This window comes from Ciconia boyciana, chromosome 15 (assembly GCF_034638445.1).
Source record: "Ciconia boyciana chromosome 15, ASM3463844v1, whole genome shotgun sequence".
NCBI lineage: Eukaryota > Metazoa > Chordata > Aves > Ciconiiformes > Ciconiidae > Ciconia > Ciconia boyciana.
The window spans coordinates 9,368,071-9,389,405 of record NC_132948.1 but is presented as its reverse complement, the minus strand read 5'-3'; the positions used below and the strand labels follow the sequence as shown (position 1 = coordinate 9,389,405).

The 21,335-nt window shown below is 46.5% G+C and overlaps 1 protein-coding gene and 1 long non-coding RNA gene across 6 annotated transcripts in view; one reads left to right on the top strand and one right to left on the bottom strand.

Annotated features, from left to right (window-relative positions):
- Positions 1-9,296: 9,296 nt before the first annotated feature.
- LOC140659894 (uncharacterized) lies at positions 9,297-17,450 on the bottom strand. 5 transcript variants are annotated; one of them, XR_012045264.1, is made up of 4 exons: positions 16,389-16,938; positions 15,547-15,706; positions 13,577-13,686; positions 9,297-13,157 (listed from the first exon to the last, which is right to left on the bottom strand). It is a non-coding gene; the product is annotated as an uncharacterized lncRNA (long non-coding RNA). The 5 variants fall into 5 exon arrangements; XR_012045266.1 differs by lacking the exon at positions 13,577-13,686 and having other exon boundaries at positions 9,298-11,130; positions 12,157-13,157; XR_012045265.1 differs by lacking the exons at positions 13,577-13,686; positions 16,389-16,938 and adding an exon at positions 17,338-17,450.
- Positions 17,451-17,484: 34 nt separating this feature from the next.
- The window catches only part of SETD1B (SET domain containing 1B, histone lysine methyltransferase), a 55,400-nt gene continuing 51,549 nt past the window's right edge, over positions 17,485-21,335 (top strand). The window contains exons 1-4 of the mRNA XM_072880110.1: positions 17,485-17,712; positions 18,024-18,178; positions 18,608-18,706; positions 19,204-19,474. Coding sequence (XP_072736211.1) covers positions 17,640-17,712; positions 18,024-18,178; positions 18,608-18,706; positions 19,204-19,474 — 598 coding nt within the window. The 5' untranslated portion in view covers positions 17,485-17,639. The remainder of the gene's footprint in view (positions 17,713-18,023; positions 18,179-18,607; positions 18,707-19,203; positions 19,475-21,335) is intronic.

The window sequence follows — 21,335 nt, the reverse complement described above, 5'->3', positions numbered from 1 at the left end:
CTCCCCCACTCCTCATTTATTGCTCCTGCAAGCCCCTTCAGACCTCAAGCGCCATGTTGGTTTACCCCAAGTCGCCAGCGGCTGTGGGGATGGTCTCCAGTTCAACCTCAATGTCTACAGTGGCGGATCCCAGTCCTGATGGACAAGGGGCGAGCGTGCAGCGGGTGCAGTGCCAGCCACGGCACGGGGGGGAGCAGAGACCCCCTGAGGTACCCCCCAAAATGCGTCTTGTTGCTGGCACTGGGAGTGGCGGTGACTTGCTGCTTGTTTTCTACTGTATTTACCGCTCCAGTAGGAACTGACAGCTCTGCTCATTGCTTATTCACCCAGTGCCACCCATCCAAGGTGAGCTGTGATGAAAATAAACCAGAATTTTACATTTTAGTTGCAGAGATGTGATGGCCCCAGGCACCTACCTGGCGTTGTTTTGTACCGTGGAAGGCAGGGGATCACAACAGCCAGGTACGTTTGGCCACGATACACAGGTCAGGGGAGTGACACTGCGTTCATCCAGACCTGCTCAGGTGCCAGTCTGCCACCATTCTGCACAAAAAATTGTCTTTCTTTCTTAGCAGGGATTAACAGTGTGCTCAGTCTCAAATAAACCCCGTCAGTTCTTAAGAAATAAAAATTGACTCTAAAATTTTTTAAATACCACTTGTGGGAATAGCAACAAACTCCCAAGGGCATGCTTGAGTGTAGTAAGATCATTTAATTCAACTAAGGAGGAAAAAAATCACAACTCAAACAGGGTTTTGCATTTTCTCTTGCACGGTTTTGTCACTAGATGGCCTTCCAGACTAAATGCAAACATGACTGCGCTCTGCATCTCTCAAGGAAGGCCCTGCTTTGTGCAGAGGGCAAACAAAAAGCAAGAAAAGGATACTTCAGCGATAGGGAGGAGGAGGGACGTGTAAATACCCAACAAAGTGTCATATAATTCAAATAATAATAATAAAAAAGCAGCCAAATTCACACCTATTTAAAGCTAACCCTTTTACTGAGGAAAAAGTTGATGCAAGCATGTAGAATACACAAGCTGTCAAAAAGATGCTTTATGAACTGCAATCTTATATATCTTATCTGGAACACAGTAAAAGCCATCATCTCCTGTCGACTGTAATGGCTGAGGGCATTCCAGTATCGCATCGGAATGAACGGTCTGGGAAAGAATTGTTTTACCCTGAAACGACTTATTTGGACCTGGCTCACCACCAGCATCACACTGTGTATGATACGATCAGCAGATAGACGTAGTAGTCTTCCTGTAACTGAGTACTATAATTCAGGGTTTTTTTTTTCAAGGCAATTATTGCCATAAAAGTTTTTTTTGGGATAAAAGCATTTTGTGTGTCATTGTTAGGTTGGGTTTTTTCCTTTTGTTTTTTTTTGTATGTCTCTCAAAACAATCTTTACATTTCTCACAGCTTTGTCTCCTTTTACATTTTATAGTTAAGGAAACTTTTTAGATTTGTACACCTTTAAATTCGGGATGAAACAATATAAAATGAGTAGATTATAAAATCAACTGTAAACACTCCAAACACTGTTTTTAAGTAACAGATGTTCTATTTGTAGTGAGTCAACGTAGTATTGATGAAATGTAGCATTTCAGTGTCTCAGTTACTTATTTTTAATTAACGGATATGCAGTGCTTTAGCCATATAAAGTCCTGTGCGAAAGCTAAGTGTATTTTGCTGACTCTGAAAAAGTAAAATCTAATATGGAATTCTGCCACTGATTTAAATGGAAGAAGATTCAACCCTCTATTAGTAAAATTCAAATCTAATAATTATAAATTGCAAGTGTCCTTCTCCTACTTCTGTTTTGGCCTGTATATTGATTTTGGCACAAGTTCTGTTTCATCAAAAGCTTACGCATCTGCAGCTCAAGAGGCAGTATGCGTATAGAGATTTACCGTGAGCGTACCAAAATCAAGACTTTAATGGGGTATGATAAATATCTGTGTTCCAATCTTGTTACCAATTTGTCACTTCACAATTGCCAAAGAAAATAATAGAAAGGAGTGAAAGGTTAGCACACTGCTTAGGAAAACTGCTGGAAGTGTATGATTTTTAAAGATGCTTTAACACTTTAGCTGGTATTGATGGGTAATGCAGGTTAGTTACGAGGACACCCAAAAAAGACTCACAGATTAGGTTAAATATTGAAGCTATGACTTTTTTACAATACAAGGTGACGAAATAAGTTGATAGTCCCATTTCTTAAAACACCAAGCCCGGGGAAAAGTGCTTGCAACCTCCTAGAGAGTTCTGGTACAATGGAAGAACCTCAAGGCATATCCTTAGCCTGGCCTCCTAAGGAAACGCCACCAACGCGCTTGTGCTGCCTCTCTCTTTGTCTCTTGTGGTGTGCTTGAAGAAGTCAAGGAAACTGAGATTGCATAATATTAAAAGCCCGTGAGTTTTGTGACCATAGAGCGTCAAGCGAGGGAAGAGAAGCATAATTGTAAATCTTTCTGGTCACAAAATACTGTTTTAAATAGTAAATATGTTAACAGATTTGATAAAATATTCTCGTTAGCTACATTATTCTGTTTGGAGGAACTCTGAATACTGTAAAAGTTTTAGGTTTCCAATCAGTTAAGCTCTATCATAGTGCATGCCCTTAGGCTAAGAAGCATGGCTTGCAGTAGTATTTCTAATGGAAAATACAACTATTTTAGCCAATCAGCAAGGTCTCAGACTACTGGTACTTCATTGTAGCCACAATTGCAGAGAGGAATAACAGCACACGCCATCTGCTGTATACTCATATTATTAGTTTATATGGTAATATAAACTAGACAAGAATGGGGACCTGTTCTTCCTAAATGTCTTTAGAACTATGTTTTTGAAATACACTTAAGAATTTTCTTCTTGATAACACAGACCCCAGCTTTACAAAGACTTAAACATAAACTTAACAATAAGAACAAGTAGCCCCATGTATGTCAAAGGAAATATTCATAAACTTAGTTAAGAATGTGCATAACAAGACAGAGACGTAAATATTTATTTTTGAACATTACCAGTGATATTAATTATTTGTGTTTTCAGCGATGAATTCCCAGTACAGCATGTACATATAGAGCAAGAGACAATGCCCTGAAGAGTTTACAGTAAGAAAGACAGACCCTAAAGAATGGGACTTACCATGTAAGTAGAATGAATTTCCAATAAATTTCAGATGTTACCCAAGGCCAACAATTGTTTGTCATGTGCACAGACCCTTACTGAAGAACAATCTCTGCCCTACAGAATTTAGTGTGGACAGGGCAGATAGGGAAGGGGAAACTGCAATGTAGGAGAGCTGAACTGTGCTTTGCACACACAAAGAAGTTATGGGTGGCAATACAGTGTAAGAGGAGAAGCCTATGACAAAGCTAGGTACATACTCAAGGTAATTCAATTTGTTTACAGAACAACTGTACAAAATTTTTTTTTCAGTTGTGTTTTTGCTCACAGTGCCAACACTCTTTTGAGCCTCACTCAACCGTGGAAATATCTTTTTTCAAAATCAAAGCTCCCAGTCTCCTTGACTTTCAGCTGCTTCTCAGTATCCATTTCTGTAGTGTTTCTTGCTGTTTCTCTTGCACATGCAGAGCTCTACCATCTGGTCCTCATGGCCCGATATTTTACACACACGCCCCCACCCCAAAAAATCCCTTGGGCCACATGATTCACCATCTATTCAAACCTTGCCATGTGCCTGTTTTTTGTGTAGTAGCCCCTACTGATGTAAATCCCTTGTTTCATAAGGGCTCTCAATTGCCTTTTTCACTGAAGGCAAGGTGGCTGTGACACCTGCCACTTTCTAAGACGTTTAACCCAACCTAAAACATTATTACATTGTTGTTTGGCTGAGTAGGAACCATATTTTTTTTTCCCAGTGGGAAGTGCTGCCAGAAAGGTATTAACTTTCTAGACTATTAAGTAATGTGGAAAAATTATATTTAAATAACAAAATTTCCTTTCTGCCTTTTCATGCCTTAGGAATATAGTTCCTGTTTCACTTGGCTCAGCTAGCCCATGCACTAAATCAGTGCAAAAAGTTTTCAATAAACTCTACATAAAATCTGTCCAAATGCTACCATAGAGTTCAGAGGGCTATGAAGGAAAACTGGACAACCATCTGCAACAGGAGGTGTTAGCCAAATTAGACACACAAGTCAGCAAAATCAGGCGGTGAATATTCAGACACTTTGATGTAGTTTGGACAGATTTTGTTCATAAACCACACACTGACTACTACCTAGAGAGCAGCTATTTATAGGGAACACATACTGTTTCTTGGGTTATTTTCTCTGGTATGCTTTAAATCAGGGGTGTCAACTATGTGGGCCAGATATGGCCTACCTGATGTATGCATGGCCAACATGCCGTATTTTGAATCTCACCTGTCATTAGAAACTGAGTTCTTGGCTTTGCAGTTGTGGGGGAAAAAAACCCTCCACTTTACAAATTCGAAGAGCATGTAAATCAACATGGTAACGTCTCAGCCTAATACAGTAGGTGCTTAGGGGCAGTTTCAAGTTTCTGTTCCTCACTGAAGTGTGAATTCTCAAGCCAAGTTCTGTTGTAAAAAATGGGTAATGCAAGGTTAAGATCATCCTATGCTTTTCTGGAACATCAAACACAATGACTGATCTCTGAAAAGCATGAAATGAACAAGCAAGTGTCTGCCAACACCACCATAACTCTGCCCCCGCGGATCTGGGCGATACGTGTGTCTCCCAGATGTGCTGGCATGGCTTCACTGAGCGATGAGGAGGAATTTGTCAACATGGGCTGGCAGAGCTATCCCAGTGATGCTGGATCTCATCTTCTACTTCTGTGCTCAACAGTGAATCTGGAGATTCGCCGGAGAGAGAGGGATTCAAAATGCCTCGTTTCAGGCAAGATCTGCAGGTTGTGTTTGTGTTGGTAGCTGTGGTTGGTTTTACCATGGGAACAGCCAGAAGCAGTGAGTTCAGGAGTGATGCACAGGCTTGCTCATGGCAGAGTGAGAGCACAGGGCTCTGCTACAGATCTGCATGAAATTAATCGGCATCAGATGCTTTTCTGCATCCAGATCTGCAGCAGAGAATAATCCCATCAGGAAGTCATTTTGGGAAACGTAGGGAAAGAGACTGTAAATAGCTTTCCTTGCAACACAATGTGTTTTTACCCAAAATCCAACCCCTCTCTTTAGTATACACCCCTAAAATCCCTCTGGCTTATGCCTTCCTGTGTTTTCATTACCCAACACTCCACCTGACCCAGCAAGCACTGAGATGTTTTTTTTTTCAAAATCAGAGTGGTCTCTGCAGTATCTGCTTTCTTCAGATTATTTTTCCCTTCTTCTCCCATTCCCAAAGTAGGTAATTCCTGGTAGAGAGAGATTTTCTTTTAATGTACTTGCTGGTTTAGAGACAAGGGAAGACTGAGACCAATGGGAGTGTATGTTAATTAGGATGATGACAGTACCGGAGCAGGAGTTGCATTCAGTTTCTTTAGTTTACGTGGCAGGGATAAGTATGGAATAGGCGAGTCTGCTGTGGATGGCCAAATCTGGGTTATGGTCCCCAGAAGCTGCTTGGTACATTCCAATAATCCTGACGTGTGTGGAGTTGTACTTTTTTGTGAGGCTTTTGAAAACCTAAAGTTTAAATGATCCCAGGTCTGGCTTGCTAAATATGCTTTCCACTAGGTGAGCTACAATGCAACCTGAACAAGCATGTGTTTTTCAGAGCCATTAGAAGAGGCAAGCTTTGATCAACAACTCATTGCTGCATTGGCTATGCAATAGCCATCACTCTTGCACCTGGCCCAGGCAGGAAGCTCTCAAACCTTTTGGACAAGAATGTGTGGAAACCGGGAATATTCATAGGAGGAGAAAAAAAGGATGGCAAAGTAGGCTATAAGGACTGTGGATGAAATAGGGGCAGGCTTTTGCCGAGTAATGTACAGCACCAACATTAAAGGGCAGTTAATGTGTGAAGTTCACATCCTCCCCTCTGATATTTGTGCAAACTTCCTACAGGAAGGCAGTAACTGCAGACTGAAGAGATGATAAAATCCTCTGTTTATATCCCTTCAGGAGACACCATAATTCCTGCCTGGTTTTTGTCAAGTGCTAGATGTACAGGGAGAGCTAAGCAGGAAGCACTTGCTCTGTCGCTTGCTGTCTGGCTGGGAAGAAGCTCATACATAGGGATGGAGGTTTGGCAGGAGCCAGAGAGGTTTGTGGCTTGTCACAGCATGCCTAGACAAAGGACAGGCCCAGACTGAGTTTATCTCAGACCCGAGAGTAGCCATTAACCCGACCAGAGCAAGCCCTGCAAAGAAACAGTGACGCTCAGAGCAGGCTAATTAATAACTTGAGGCACTGGAAATAAACCCAGTTGTAATTGTGACATATTTGCTTTAGAGCTGTGATTTTTGGCCTGTGCCGTGCTTGTGGGAGCTGGACGGGTTGACATGCAGTGGCCTGGAGGTCCTCACTGTGAGCCACCAGAGCAGGTTGGGAACGTGTTTGAGCAATCGTGGAGGTGGCATGGTCTGGTGTGCGCAGGCAGGGAGAGAGCAGCAACCTGCCAGCGCTGCCCCAGCCCACTGGTCATCGCCAAATGCAAGCTGGCGCACTGCCCTGCGTGAGCTCGACACCGCTGTCCTTGATGGCACGTTTCCGGTGCGTTTCTCCCTTCCTACACACATTTCACCCTTCCTGACTCTTGTTGCAACAACAGGCACACTGTCAAGTTCCCAGTTGCTTACTGGGATTAACATAGTAGCTCTAATTTCTCAAGGCAGATTTCCTGGTTAAAATTATTCTAATTAAACTTACATCTCCCATAATGCTAAAAATGCCCGTGTGAAAGGCAGCTGAATCTACTTGTAAAATGTTAGTGCCCCTAAACCTTTAATGGTCTTAGGAGTCTAACAATAGTATAGACAGTGCCTGATCAAAGATACAGGACTCCAGACAAATGGAAGAAGGAAGCAAATACAGCATCCCTCCAAATCAGACATCTTAGACAAAAATCTTCGAAGTACGAACCACATCTGGCTGCCTACCTGTCAAGTTTGTTATTGGCTTGAAATATACACGCACACACACAGAGTCCATAGCAAATCCTTTCCACTGTAGATCTGGGTGGGCACCTCTGTTTTCCTTTTAGGACTCGATTTTGCACCTGGGGAAAAGTGTTCTCAGTTGACAGGCCTTCAAGCAAGCCAGGGCTGGCCACGGAGGAGGGCAACAGCTGCACGAGCTTTAATTGTTCTCCCCACCCTCCCGTGCAAATGTGCCCCTCAATCCTCTGTCTGGAGGAGCCGGAGAGAGGAGCATACAGCTCCCCTGCTTCCCTGCCAGCTCTACTGGCATTTCCTATTACACAGCCAATTGCATGGTAGGTGCTGAGGCCACAAAGTATTTTTTCATGTGGGCAGCTGAGTGGTGGTGGAACTAGAATCTCTTTTGGTCACAGATGTTCGCGACACTTTTTTACCCCAACTTATGCAACATGTCAGGCATTTGTGATAATTTACTGCCACAGGAACCACTTCCTGCATGCTGCTAGCAGCAAGTCTTCCCGGACTGCTGGTAGGCATTGCGCAGGGAAAAGGAAAGACAACGTGCAGTGGAAGGTGTTGGGAAGTAAAGGGAACCCTGTTCTCCATCAGCAGCTCCCAGAAGAGAAAGGGGGAGAAAAAGCAGCGATGGCTTTGTGAATTTAGTGGAAACTAACTTCAGTTAGGAATTAGCAAGGGCCTGCCCTCTTGAAGGTTAAAACAATTAAAGTATCTGGAAAAGGTATTTTAATTTAAGACTTACCTTGAAAAAAACAAAAAAGCTAAAGCAAGTATGAAAATAAATTAGAAACTCAGCAAAGATAAGAACAGAGCCCGCAGGAATTGAGTCTAAACAAAAGGCAGGGGCTATGCAGCAAGAAAACCACAAATGGCAGGGATTGAAATGTAAAACCTACAGTTCACTGCAAAACATGAAAGATGCTGTTGTATTCCACACCTCCTCTTCCCGGGTGTAGCTGTCTCCACAAGGTGAAAGGCAGTAATGAATCAAGCTCCTTCCCTCTCTTCCTGTATTTTCTATTCAATTATTCGCAGGCTGTGCAAGTTCTGCTTTATTTCCCCTCTCCATATGCCGCACTCTCCTCCTGGGGTTTTTTTATTCCGAACTGTGCATTTGGCCTCTCTCCCATTTCTTTCTCCTCGGTGCGCGCCCCCTGCTCTGCTAAGATCTGCCGTCTTTGTAACCTCCGCTGTGCACATATGCTGGCTCTCCCTCTCCCCTCCCCGCCACCCCCTGCTTCTGGGCCATCAAGTGTCCCTTCGCTTCACTCCAGCATTTCTGCCAGGGGGCCCATCAGCCAGCCAGAAAAGGAGCAATTTTGCTATGGCCACTGCTCCTGTTTTCATGCTGCCGGCTCCTCTCCACCGATCAAGGGGAACCCATGTTGCTCCTGTAGTACAGCTGATTGGTAGCGAAGGCAAAGACGGCTCTGCAGCTGCTTAGCAACTGGGAGCTGCTGTTATGCAGCAACGTAGAAACGCAATAGATGGCACAACATTCGCTAATTCTGCGTGTTCTGGCCCACTCGGCGGAAAACTGTGGCTTAGTGGACCAGCTGGGGCACTCCCAACTGTCCTGTCAAAAAATAAATCAAGATGGGGATCCTTAATTGCCGAGTTGAGAGCAATGGCGACAATGTCAAGGGCAAAACTGTCTTGGTCTTGTGTCATACATTGCTTGCATCACACCAGTTAGAAGAAACTGCTCCAATTTGTAAGCTAAACTCATTACATTTGATCTTTGTCATCGCTTTTCTGGTTGCAACATTTTATACTCCATCACTTATAATCAGAATGTTCCCTGTATGCGCTGCGTTTGTTAAAAAGGCTGACAGGTCACCAGCTACCATCGCATCTAGACTGTTTAATGATAGGTGTCCAGATACACAAGTATTTTAATGCATAAATATCCTTTTAGATTACTTATCGGTATCTTCATTTCCTTTTGATGCAAGCTCTGTGAGTGCCCGAATTCTTTAAATGGTACATTCTTTTCATTCTTTTTTTTTTTTTAACTGTACTGTTTAGGCCATGAAGCACTTAACTGAAATGTTTAGTAATTTGATGGCTTTAGAATGTTCATTCAAATTGCCAACCTTCTTGATTTATTTCATGATTTTTACAAGCTTGAAAGTATTCTAAAAAATAACCAGTTGTACATTCTGATGGGATCATAGCATTTCAATAGCAGCTGCATTTCAATAGGCAAGAAGCAACACAAAACATTCTGCAAGTCAGGTGTTGAAACAGCTTCTTTATTCCTTTATAGCTCAGGAATGATTAGATCTCTGAAAGCACTCAGTACCTATCTTACAGAGGTGGCTTTGTCATAATACTAGCAGAAATAAAATGAACAGATACAGTTTAAAAAGAAACCAAAAACCCCAGCCCTGGCAAATATCCAACATGTCCATCAAAAGTTGTGTGGATCTTAAAACAAAATAAATGTTTGTTCCACTACTGGGTATCACCATACATCTCTCTGCACCCTGGCAGCCAAACAACACAGCAGACTAGCGATTCCCTGTCATTGTTCAACGCTTACATCCCATGCATCCTCAGAGCATACTGGGACACAGGTGAAATCTGTCAGGAGGTTGCTTATTTTGGCTGAGAAATTCCCTAGGCAGATCATCTGCTGTTCTTAGGAAGAAATGAAAAATTTAATGGCAAAAAAAACTGAACAGGCAAATACCCTGTCCATATTCCTACTCAATATTCCTTTAATATTCTTAGCCTGGTTTCCTAAAAATAAAACAGTCTAATGTGACTGTGTTGTTCTATGTCATTTTTCCTCTCCTTCCTCCAATCTCAATCAAATTTGGCAGTGGGGAAGAAGTCCCAAACATAATTAGGGCTTGAATGAACAGCTGAGTAGAGTACGTCATAGAGGCACCACCTTGGTCTCGGGGAACAGCAGGCAGAAGTCAGCCCTTGCCCATACCACGGGGCAGTACCGCTGCCTGGTTGGCCCCTGTGGAGCTCCCAGCCAGCACATTACCCCTTGCTCGGTCAGATAGGACAAGCAAGACTGGGAAAGAGCTGGAAGATTTGTCAGGGGGCATTTATGGACACAAATCCATGGGAGACAAAGCTTCAGGAGTTTAGCTGCTGAGAGAGAAACTGTTTTAAGAAATTGCAAGGTTCGGTGGTAAATGGTAATAGCACTAGGAGATTTCTGCAGGAGGGCTGATGTGCCATACTTTAACCCCTGTGAAGCATTTACATGATTACGAGTAGGAGAATATAAGAGCAAGAAGGCATAATCAAATGGATTAGAATCCATCTAACAGGAAGGTCTCAAAATGCAGTTGTAACCACTGTGTCCTAGAGCTGTCATCTTTCTTTTATGGGTACTGCAACTACCTGTTGTGGGCCCTACATTATTTCATGGCTACATTATAGACACCAGGGCAGGGAAATGCTGCAGTGTGCCTCCTGGCTCACTTCCAGCTCCTAAACTGGGCTTTCTTCCCATGAAACTGGGGTGTGGCAAGAGGATGGTGTACATCCAGACCTCCTCCTGACACAATATTGACATAGCTGAGGTGTACACACACCCGGAACCAGGAAACTCCTACAGTGGTGACAGAAGCACTTGTTTATCTGGAAGAAAATATAAAATCATTACCAATCAAGTTTGTAGGTGACACTCAACAGTAGCAAGAGGGGGTATTAAAAAAAAAAAGTCCATTGTGAGCAACAATGCTGTCTAAGGACTTGGCCTTTTTGAGAGGGCCAAGTGTAAAGCCATACATGCAGAACAAAGAGCACAAACCAACGGGATGGGGATACCGTCCCCAGAAGGAACAGATCTGAGAGTATTTTAGGAGCCATGCTGAGAAACCAGCTGAACGTGGGCTGGTGTAATCCCTGGATGCCTAAGAGAGACATCTCAGCCAGGAGGGCTGTTGGCGCGGGTATGGTCACCACTGATTGCTCTGTCCCCTTCTGCCCAGATCGAAATGGTGAAAAACGGCAGTGTTCACAGGCAACCGTGACAGGAACAATCACAGGATTAGTAAAGATGGACCCGAGGGGGAGCTCTGCAAGTCTGCAACGGGAGTGTTAAATGCTCAGTTGATCAGCCTGTACACAGCTACGCAGGGACGAAAATCTGGTAATGGAGCATTCCTCCATCAAGCAAACTGAGATATAGCAACATCCAGAAACTGAAAGCAGAAACTAGTCCAGTTTAAAAAGGTATTTTGATTTCTAGTCTGTCAGGTAGATTTTGATGGAAACAATTTACTAACTCTTATTTTACTCTTTCTCACAGCCTATTTTAAAATTAAAATATGATGTTTTTCTAAGATGCAGGTACGCTGTAGTTAAAATTCTTTCAAAGGAGCAAAACAACAAATTGACAAAAATCTTATGACCTGCATAATGCAGGAAGTCGAACCAGATGAACCTAGGTCTCTTTTGTCCTTTATAATCTATTAATCTAGTTTCCTTGCACAAGCAGTGGATTGTGACATGAAAACCTTCAATATAAAGGATTCTGTGTACAAGCCAGTCTAAAACAAAATGTTGTAAACAGTCACGATCATTGTTTGGCAGAACAGCTGCATATTTTTTATTTCACTTTGCCTCTCAATCTAATTTGCTCTTGTTGCAACACTTTGCCAAAGAAATTAAATCATTTCTTATTGATAACAGACAGTGAAATAATTAGCATAAGAGTTTTCCACTCAACAACGCAGGAGAGGGACGCTGTGGGCAAGAACAAACCCCTTTGCTTCAAGAATGTGCGTAGAGTCACCACAAGCTGTTCAGAGAAAAAAAATCTTTTTTTTTTTTCCCTTTCCCCTGAAAGATCTCTTTCTTTCTCTAAAGAGTCTCACGCAGTAAACCAGGGTCAATCTAACTCAAGTATGAAAGTCTGGCTTGACCTTTCTGGGATTTAAACACGCTGTACCAGAACATTTTAGCTTTTCAGATACGAGGTTCAGCCATGAAACCACCCACTCTGAAAGTGCAACCGGTCTCAACTGCCTTGGTGACTTTTAAACTACATTGAACATTATAGTCATTTAGAAACTCTAAAAACAGAAATAAATTTTCAGCTCAGACTTACAAAAACAATTTCCAGAAGTGCTGAGGACCCACACAACTCACTGGGTCCGCACGGCGGGCTCGCTGTACAACGCCTGCTGCCCCAGCAATTTCTGGCCCTGGTTTGCACGTACGCGGTGCCAGGCACACGCTTTAGGACCTCTCCCAGCTGGAGCAGTTCATGGATTCTACCATCGGGAACAGCCGTCCTGAACAATGATTAATGGCAGACAAAGATCATAGTCCTGGAGAAATGCGCAGAGAGGTGCAAGTACAGACAAAGCTGTCTAAGCTCCCACAGTATTATGGTCTGGCTGGATCGTTTCAAAGCCTGTGTTAGGCAGAGCTAGTTTGCTTCAGGGTTAAACAGACCAACGTTAAGGTTTAAATGCAGTTATTACTAATATCCAAGTATCTATTTAAACGTAAATTTTAAATCCCAGGAAAGTTAATAGCCGATGCTGTTTAAATCTGCTCTTTTTTAAATCACTTTACGTGCTGACTTAACTCATTATGATGCAAGCTGCAGAAACGTTTTCATTACAGTTCAAAAAACCCCTGCAACACCAAGAACAGACCTACACCCTACTTTGATCTACACGTCGCCTGTTTCGGCCATTTCCAGGAAGCTAAAATGCTTTCCACCTCAAGTGAGAAACAGCAGAGGAGCATTTTAATGGTGTTTAGCTAAGAATAACGTCACCGTTTCTTCCAAGTTTATTAGCAGATTATTATTTAAAGCAATTGTAAACCAGGAAGGCAGTCACGCTGCTGGCAGGAGCAAGGGCCAGGCGGTTAAAGATGGTCTGGCCGGACAAGGCGCGTCTCGCAAGGACCGAGCGGAGGGGCTGGCGGCCGCGCACCGCCATGGCTCCGGCCGCCGCAGCCCCGAAAGGGGGGCACAGAGCGCAGAGGTAGCCTTTTAAAGCCAGCCTGGCAGTGCGGAGACATCTTTTTCTTCCCCCCTCCATGGAAACGTGTTATGTTTTGTGCGGACGGTTTGTCGCTTGTTCTCGACAGAGCCTGACCGGTGAGGACCGAGGCGGGGGGGGGGGGGAGGGAAACAAGAAATGAAGAGATGAGCGTAAGCCCTCGCGTCGTTGCGAAAGGCGCAGGCTGCGGTGCCTCTTCGCGGCAGCACCCTGCTCCCTCGCAGGAAAACACCCCTGAGCCTCGGCACATACCACAGCACAGGCTTTACAAACCCACGGAGCGGCTGGTCCTGAGCCGCAGAAACTGGCGGGCAGGGCGCACCCTGCCCGGCACATGCCGCTCCCGCAGGCAGCCTCTGCCAAGCAGCCACTTACCTTCTCCCTCCCACAGGGTCCACAGGACGGTCCTGCTCTAGCCTTACCAGGGAGGCCACCTCTCTACAAGTGTTTGCTTTTCCTCCCTGTCCTGCCCTCTGAAGTGGTTGCTCAAGCCAGGCTTTCCTAGCTCACCTAATCTGGGTCTGCAGTGGAGCACAAGGTACAACTCCCCGCAGAGCACAAGGCTTGTGAAGCTCCGAAATAACCCCCACGCCTCCACCCAAAGCGAGCTGCAGGAAAATCTGCTCGGGAAAAAAAAAAAAAAAAAAAAGAAAAAAAAAAAGGCACATATAACACCTCAGACGGCCATGGCGGCTCGCACTGCAGCACGGCACCCGGCCCCGCGCCAGCCCAGCCCCGGCTGCGGGCCCGGGAAGCTCGGCGCTGCAGGCCGGCCGGGCCGGGCCGGGCCATCCCACCCGGGCTGCAGGCGGGAGGAGGCAGGGCAGCGGCTGCCCCGGCGGAGCGGCTGGGCGATGGCGGAGGGGGGGAAAGCCCAGGAGGGGCAGGAGAAGGAAAACAACAAAGAGCCATGTGACGAGCGGCGGGGAGCGGCGGCCGCGCTCCCCCCGGCGCGTTGGCGGGGCGCAGCGCAGCCCGCTCCAGGCGGGGAGGCTGGCGACGCCGCCCTGCTCCTCCCGCGGCCAGCGCTGGCTGCTCATTTGCCTGGCTTGCCCCCCATCCCCCACAACTGCCTGGTATTTGGGGTGGGGGGTGGGGGGCCTGTTGTTTGTTCCTCTTAATTTTTTTTTTTTCTTCTGCATTAGGCTACTTTCATCTTTTGGTATTTAGAAAAGCAACCGAGCGGCAGGCTGCGGCGGGGGGAAGGGAGGAAGGCGAGGGGCGGGCGGCGTTATTTATAGGCACCCAGGGCTTCGCCTGCATTATGCGAGCTGCCTTTGTCCTCCCCGCCCGGCCGGCTCCCCCCCCGCCGGCCGGGCTGGAGCGCCGCCAGCCCCGCCGCCCGCAGCGCTGCCTCCCGCTGCTGCAGGGCGCTCCCCGGCGCGGCCATGTTGTGCGCGGCAGCCACGGGGAGAAAAAGCCGCCAGGCGCCCCGCTCCCTCCTCGGCTTTGCCTTCCACAACCCTTCACAAAGCGGTGGGGGAAGGGGGGGGGGGCGGGAAAGGGGAGAGAGAGGAGGAAAAAAAAAAAAAGACAAAAAAAAGGCCATTTCCCTCCAGTGATCGGGACGCGAAGCGCCGCCAGGCAGTGGGGGAGAGCCCGCCTCGCCGCCGCCCCAGCCCTGAGGAGAACGCGGCGCCGAAAGAGAAGCCATGATGGCGGCTACTCTCACACAACATGGAGCGCGACCAGGAGCGCCCTGCCCGCCGCCAGCCGCCCCTCCCGGCGCCCGGGACACGGTGCTTCCGCAGGCTTTCACACAATAAAACCACCAGACTTCGGCGGGGAGGCCATTTCATGGGCTGGGTGGCTGCACTAAAGCACAACTGCTGTGAATATCAACTGCGTCACGGCTCTCCAACTGTAAAACTCAGGCTGCAAAGGGTCCCTCACTTGGAAGGAAACTCCCTCATTTTGGATTTACTTCCAGACCTTTTTTCCCCCCTTTCTCCAAGTCATTGCCTCTCGGTATGAAGGATTTTACAGTGCTTTTTAGTTGAGACATCCACCATTAAGACTCACCGTCTTGAAAAACATCCCCCCCCCCATTTTGTTGCCTTCTTTTTGTCGAGCTTCTGTAATTAGACGGATAAAACATGTAAGGGATCCCTACCACCACCACCACCGCCTTTTCGCCTTTTTTTCAAATCAACCTCAGTAACATCTGACTGTTTGCAGGCAGATTTTTTTTTGTGCGTTCAATTTAACAGCCACGTAATGCCTGCAATGGATTCACGGCGTCTCTCCGCAAAAAAAAAAAAAAAAAAAAAAGCAGGGCTGCGGACGACCAAGCGCTTTGTGCAGAAAGAGAAATCCCTCCCTGAAAATAGACATTTCAGAGACGCTGTTAGATGTATCTGAGGAGGAGATCGCCACCGCTCCTAAAGACGACCATTAGGATCTTTCCACCCAGGACAAAAACATTAGCCGCACAGGCCTGGTCTATATGTTTCTCTGCAAGGGCAAAAGGGTTTACTTACCCGCGCACCATAGTTGAATGCAGCTCTGAAGGTGAAGTTGTTACGCTTTTTTAAAATAACGGCTATAATTATATATGATCTGGATCACCACTTCTCTCGTAAGTTTGCAAGTCAAAGCGGATCTTGTTAAGACAGTTAGGGATCTTTGTATGGTAGTGGTCTAGCATAAAAAAAAAAAAGAAAAAAAAAGCTATAGAAAAAGTTGTCCAGCTATGTTGACTACCGTACGCAGCGAGGACTCCTACTCGAGGCTTAAATCTACCTTCCTGTGGCAGATTTACTCTGTACATAAAAAGGACAGTGTTTTTCCACGGAGCACGCAGACACTAAAAATGTTCTCCTAAATAGTTTTAGGTTGCACATGTTAAGTGTGAAAACACCTGGTTAACATTTACTGGTTGTAAACAACTTTTAAGCATCTCTTAGCCAGATATTTTGCTTTGTAAGTAAAATATTTCAAAAAGCATAAATTGGTTTAGATAAACAGACAAAAAACATAAGACATGCAAATGAAGGCTTAGCAATAAGGACCACTTCAGTAACATTTACATGAAAACTACACTTAGCAAGGACAGAATGGATTGGGTACTTACAACGTAAGAGGAAAGAAAGAAAAAAAGCTTATCATAGTAAAATTGCCCTTTTTTTGCCAGAATTCACTATTCTTATACCTATATTTAAAACGTTACCTTACAAGCACCAAAGGAGTTAATAAAAATGGCCAGGAATCAAGTGTTTAATACAGGAAATACTCTCTAAAATTTATTGTTCAGTTATCAGAGAGCTCTATAAAGCTTAAAATCCCCCAAAACAACAAAAAAAATTAAAAATAATGTATTTACTTTTTTTTTTGGCATTCGAAATTGTTAACTGCTGACATAGGGCGTGCCATGACCTAGTTACACAAGACAAAGATGGATCCCGAATCATGAGGGAAAAAAAAAAATCCGCTTTTTGTTTGTTTTTTTGTTTTTTGGTTTTTTTTAATCTTCCTTCTTCAGTGAGTCCTCTAGCATGGTGCCAGACATTAACACCACCCCGAGCGCTCCCCGCAAGTGGACGGTGTGGATTCACATGGCGGATCCCCCTTTTGGAACAAAGGAAAAGCCCAGTTGGCCATTTCGCTCCATTGCAGAAAAATGGCTGCCTGATCTGTTGGCCTCTCCTTAGCTGTCTGCTGAAGGATGTTTTTACACCGCCGTCTAATAACTCAAGCCCCATGGAAGCTGCTCGCCCATTGGCTGCGGCCGCCCCGCTGCCTTTAACCAGCCAATTGCCCGACCGCGGCCGAGCTGCCGCGGCCCCGCGGACCGAACGCAGCCACGCCATGCGCCCGCCGCGCTCCGCCCGGCTCCGCGCCCCGGCGAGCGGCGGGGGGACCGCGCCGCCCGGCCTTTAATACCTAAAACAAAATGGAAGCTCCCCGCTGATTGGCTGCCGCCGGCCCCGGACCTTTAATAAGCAAAACTGCTCCCCCCTCTCTGCTCTCCCCCATCCCCGGCCGTGTGTCGCCGAACGGCGGCGCGCCCCGCCGCCGCCGCCACCACCCACCACCACCCCCCCCCCCCCCGCCGGGGCAGCAGCAGGGCGGCGGACTCCGCGCTCCGCCCGCCCTCCGCGGCCGCCCGGTCCGGGCTCGCCGAAGTCTTCCCCTAAAAAAAAACTTGTCCCACCTATAGGTCCATCTTGTTTAGAAACAGTTTGCGCTAAGGTAAATGCAGCGGGCAGATTCCACTCATCCCCCCGCATGCCGTTAACCCCGGGGTGGGGAGGAAAAAAAAATAAACCCACCCCGGCGGCGGCCCATGCGGCGGCGCTCGGCGGCGGCGGGGCGGCGGCGGGCGGCCGCGGGCCGGGGGCTGCGCGGCGCGGCCGCCGTGAATGTGCAGGCGGCGGAGGGCGGTTAGGCGTTCGCGGCGCTCGCAGCGGTGTATTGTGGGAGGCCGCCGCCGCCAGCAGCGAGCACACACAATATGTGGTGGCTCGCGAAAACGGGAGGCAGGAGCCTGGCGGCCAGCCCGCGCCGGTAACCGGCCCCATGTGAGACGGGAGCTCGCCTTTCGCCGCCCGGAGACGATCGGCCGCCGAGCGCGATGTCTTTCCGAGAGATCAAGGCGGGGGAAAAAGCCAAGCACCCTGAAGATCATGGCAAAAAGCAGAGTTCAAGTGAGATTGGGTCTTTTTTTTTTTTTTTTTTTTTTTTTCCTCCTCCTCTCCTCCTCCTCCCTCTCTGCCTCTTGTCTGGCTGGGGTGGAGGGGGGACCCGGCTGGCAATTCCCCCATTTTAGGGCTCGCTTCGCGGTGGATTTCCTCCCTGCCTGGGTGTGTAGAGCGGGCGGCTCGTTTAAAAAAAAAAAAAAAAAAAAAAAAAAGAAGGGGTCTTTGTTGAATATTTTTTTTAACTTTATGGTTTTCCGTGTGTGTTTTTTTTTCTCTTTTCCCCTTTCCCCTTCCTCTCACCTCCCCCCCCCCGCCAGGTTGGATCAACGGAATGGAGAACAGCACGCAAGCCAGCACTTCTGTCGAGAAAAGAAATCACCATTGGAGAAGTTACAAGTTGATTATTGACCCGGCTCTGAAAAAAGGACAGCACAAACTCTACCGTTACGATGGGCAACATTTCAGCATGCCTGTGAGTAGGGGGGTCGTGGGTTTCCCCCATTGTGTTGTGCCCCCCCCCCCCGCCTCCGTCTTACCGGCGTTTTGGGGGCTGGGGGTCCCTCCGGGTCGTGCTAATCCCCGCCGTAGCACATGGGTGTGGGAGGGGTGTCTGGGGGGACACACACAGCCACCAAAGTTACCGCCACCTGACACTGTGTATTCAACTGTCAGGAGCCCAGGGAGCCCAAACCTGCGGCTTTATTTCTGTGTTTCCAATCTGTGTGCATTTCCCAGCAGTATTGCAATTTGACACGTGTGTGTATGTGTGTGTGTGCGCTTCCCCTTCCCTTGAGACAGCCTGTGCTTCCTTGGGGTTTATTTTTTCTTTTATTTGTGTCTTAAATTTCAAGCCCTGTTATTGCTGGTTTTGTGCTTTTTCTTCTTCTCCTCCTCCTCCCAGAACTCGGGAATCGCTCCTGTGGATTGTGTCAGGGATCCCAGAATAGGGCGAATATGGACCAAAACTAAGGAGTTGGAGCTGTCTGTCCCCAAATTCAAGGTACCGCCCCTGACTTTTGGGTTTAGCTCTGTATTCTTATTTATCCGGGAGTGAAGCTTCGGTTCCAAATAGTTTAATGGACCGTTTAAGTGACAGTCATATTCCTATTAACATTATTATTTGGCAAACTGTTTAACAATAATCCTTTTCTATAAAGATAACGAGAAATCAATGCATCTGTCTAACGAGATCACTTGAAGGTTTTGGAGCTGTGTCTTGGGGGCTTCTCGGCTGGGAGGCAGCAGAGGGGGGCTCCCTGCTGACAGTACTGCTCAAAATACATATTTGTAGCCCAGAAAGGAGCCGGTTTCAATGAATGGCTGCAGAGGCTCTGCTCAGCTCCGGGGTTCACCCCAGAGCCTTGGAGGCAGTTTTCTTTCACCAAAGTTTGCGGGATGCTTTAACCCTCTCCCTCCCGTGCCATCCTTATGCCCTCCCCCACACTCATTAACGATGACGATTATTTTTATCGCCCCCCACCTTGTGCCCGTTTCCAGATTGATGAATTTTACGTGGGGCCAGTGCCTCCCAAGCAGGTTACCTTTGCCAAGCTGAACGACAACATCCGCGAAAACTTTTTGACCGACATGTGCAAGAAATACGGCGAAGTGGAAGAGGTGGAGATTCTTTACAACCCCAAGAACAAGAAGCACCTGGGCATCGCCAAAGTGATCTTTGCCACTGTCAAGGGGGCCCGGGAGGCCGTCCAGCACCTTCACAACACCTCTGTTATGGGCAACATCATCCACGTGGAGCTGGATACGAAAGGTGAGGGGGCACATATCGGCCTCATGTGCTTGTGGTTTGCAGTGCCCCTGCCTGTCCCTCTCCTAAAACGAGAGGCTATTGCAGACTGCAAGGGCCCGGCGATTAAAAATACCAAGGGAGTGCTCCTGTCCCCCTGCGAGCGGGTCTGGTTTCTGGGGCCTTTGCAAGTCACGTGGAGCCAAATGTGTTGTCTGTTGCTAGGAGACAGCCCTGTAATTTGCAAAATGCTGCCATCCTGCCCGTCCCCTGCCTGTACCCTGCCCCATCCCCTGCTCTTTGCCCTCGGAGGCCTCCCGTGCCCCTCATCTCCGTGTCCCAGGCTGGCCCTGCTCGGCCACCTCCCGGGGCTGCCGGACCCTGTGGCACCTGGCTTTTGCAAACTTAGGATTTTGGGGCAAACCTTGGGGTTCCTGGGACCCAAATCTCTGGATTCTGGTGGCGGCAGCGGGGCTGGGTGCTGTCCTCTGCATGCCTGGCATTTCATTGATACTTAGCAGCAAACTCGAGGCTGGCAGCAAAGGAGTGCACACGCAGCACTTGTCTGTGTGTGCGAGTGTGTAAGTGTGAGACTGTCTCTTAAAGCGACAGGAGCTCTGAGTCCTGGAGGTAAGCAACTCTCAGCCCCAGAGCCCAGCCCTGGGGAGCCCAATAAAGTTTCTGGATGTATGAAAGCATTGCATTTCGCCACTTTGTCTTTTCTCTTTCCTCCAAGCGTGTTAGTGAAGGACTTTGCTAAAATGTGCCTGAATTTTAGAAAATGTCTAAAGCTGAGGAGGTGTAGATCAGTTGCTGTTTGTACTTCTTCATTCCAAATGTGGCATTTCTAGTTTAAAACTGACTTATTGTACTCTTTCTTGGGAAGAGGATATTGTTAACACAATTTTCTTAAAAATGCTGATATTTTTGTTCTATATTAAAAGGTTTTAACAATTTAGTGCACAACCTATACAGCAGTTGGTGTGCCACATGTGGTAAGAGGGTATAGTAGGACGTTTATTGACATTACTGATCACCGTTAGAAGACAAATCACAGTAGTAGTATATTTTCTATTGTGAGCTAAGCTTGACCTTACATATGTATGCTTTGAAATTCTAGTATAATTAATTTTTACAGACAGGCTCCTTCCCCTGCTTACTTTGAAATTTCAAGGTAAAAATTACACTTAAGAACAAATTAACCATTTGTAGATTTAATAATGTAAGCTAAAGCAGGCTTGTAAGTGGTGGACGTCTTAATGAGAAGCATTTTAAACAAGCTGATTGTACGACATTCCTCCCTGTTTTCCTCCGTTTATAAACTACTCTGCAAGTCTTGAACAGACAGCTGTTCAAGAAACTTAGCTGTGCATCAGGGAAATGAGGGGATTTTATGCTTCTGTTTCTTGGGAGAAAACATTGAAGTCTTAGTTTCAAATTGCATTTTTGTTTTGTTTGCCAGCTATATGCTTCTAATGTGTGTTGTTTTTTTTCCCACAACTGCATCTCTTTCATTCTAAAAGAGTAAGACTGTCAGTGTGCTATAATCTGTCAGAATCAAGTAAAAATGTTATTCCTAAAATAGCATTTGCAGGTTAGAACATTCTTAAAAATATATATGTATAGTTTTCTACATTTGTTTCTAGTATTCAGCTTTTCAAGAGAATGAAAGGTTGGTTAACTTGATTTTCGTAGTCTAGCAAAATACTCGGAGCAAAAGTGTCGTTTTATGTGTCTGGCTAGAGCACAGGCCTGGGAATCTGGAACTAATAAGTCCAGTCTCTCTCCTCATCCAAGACAGGCTAGTTTCAAGCAACTTCTCTGCCTCAGTTTATCCATCTACAGAATGGACACACTTAATTATTAACTTGTCCTTAGAGAAACA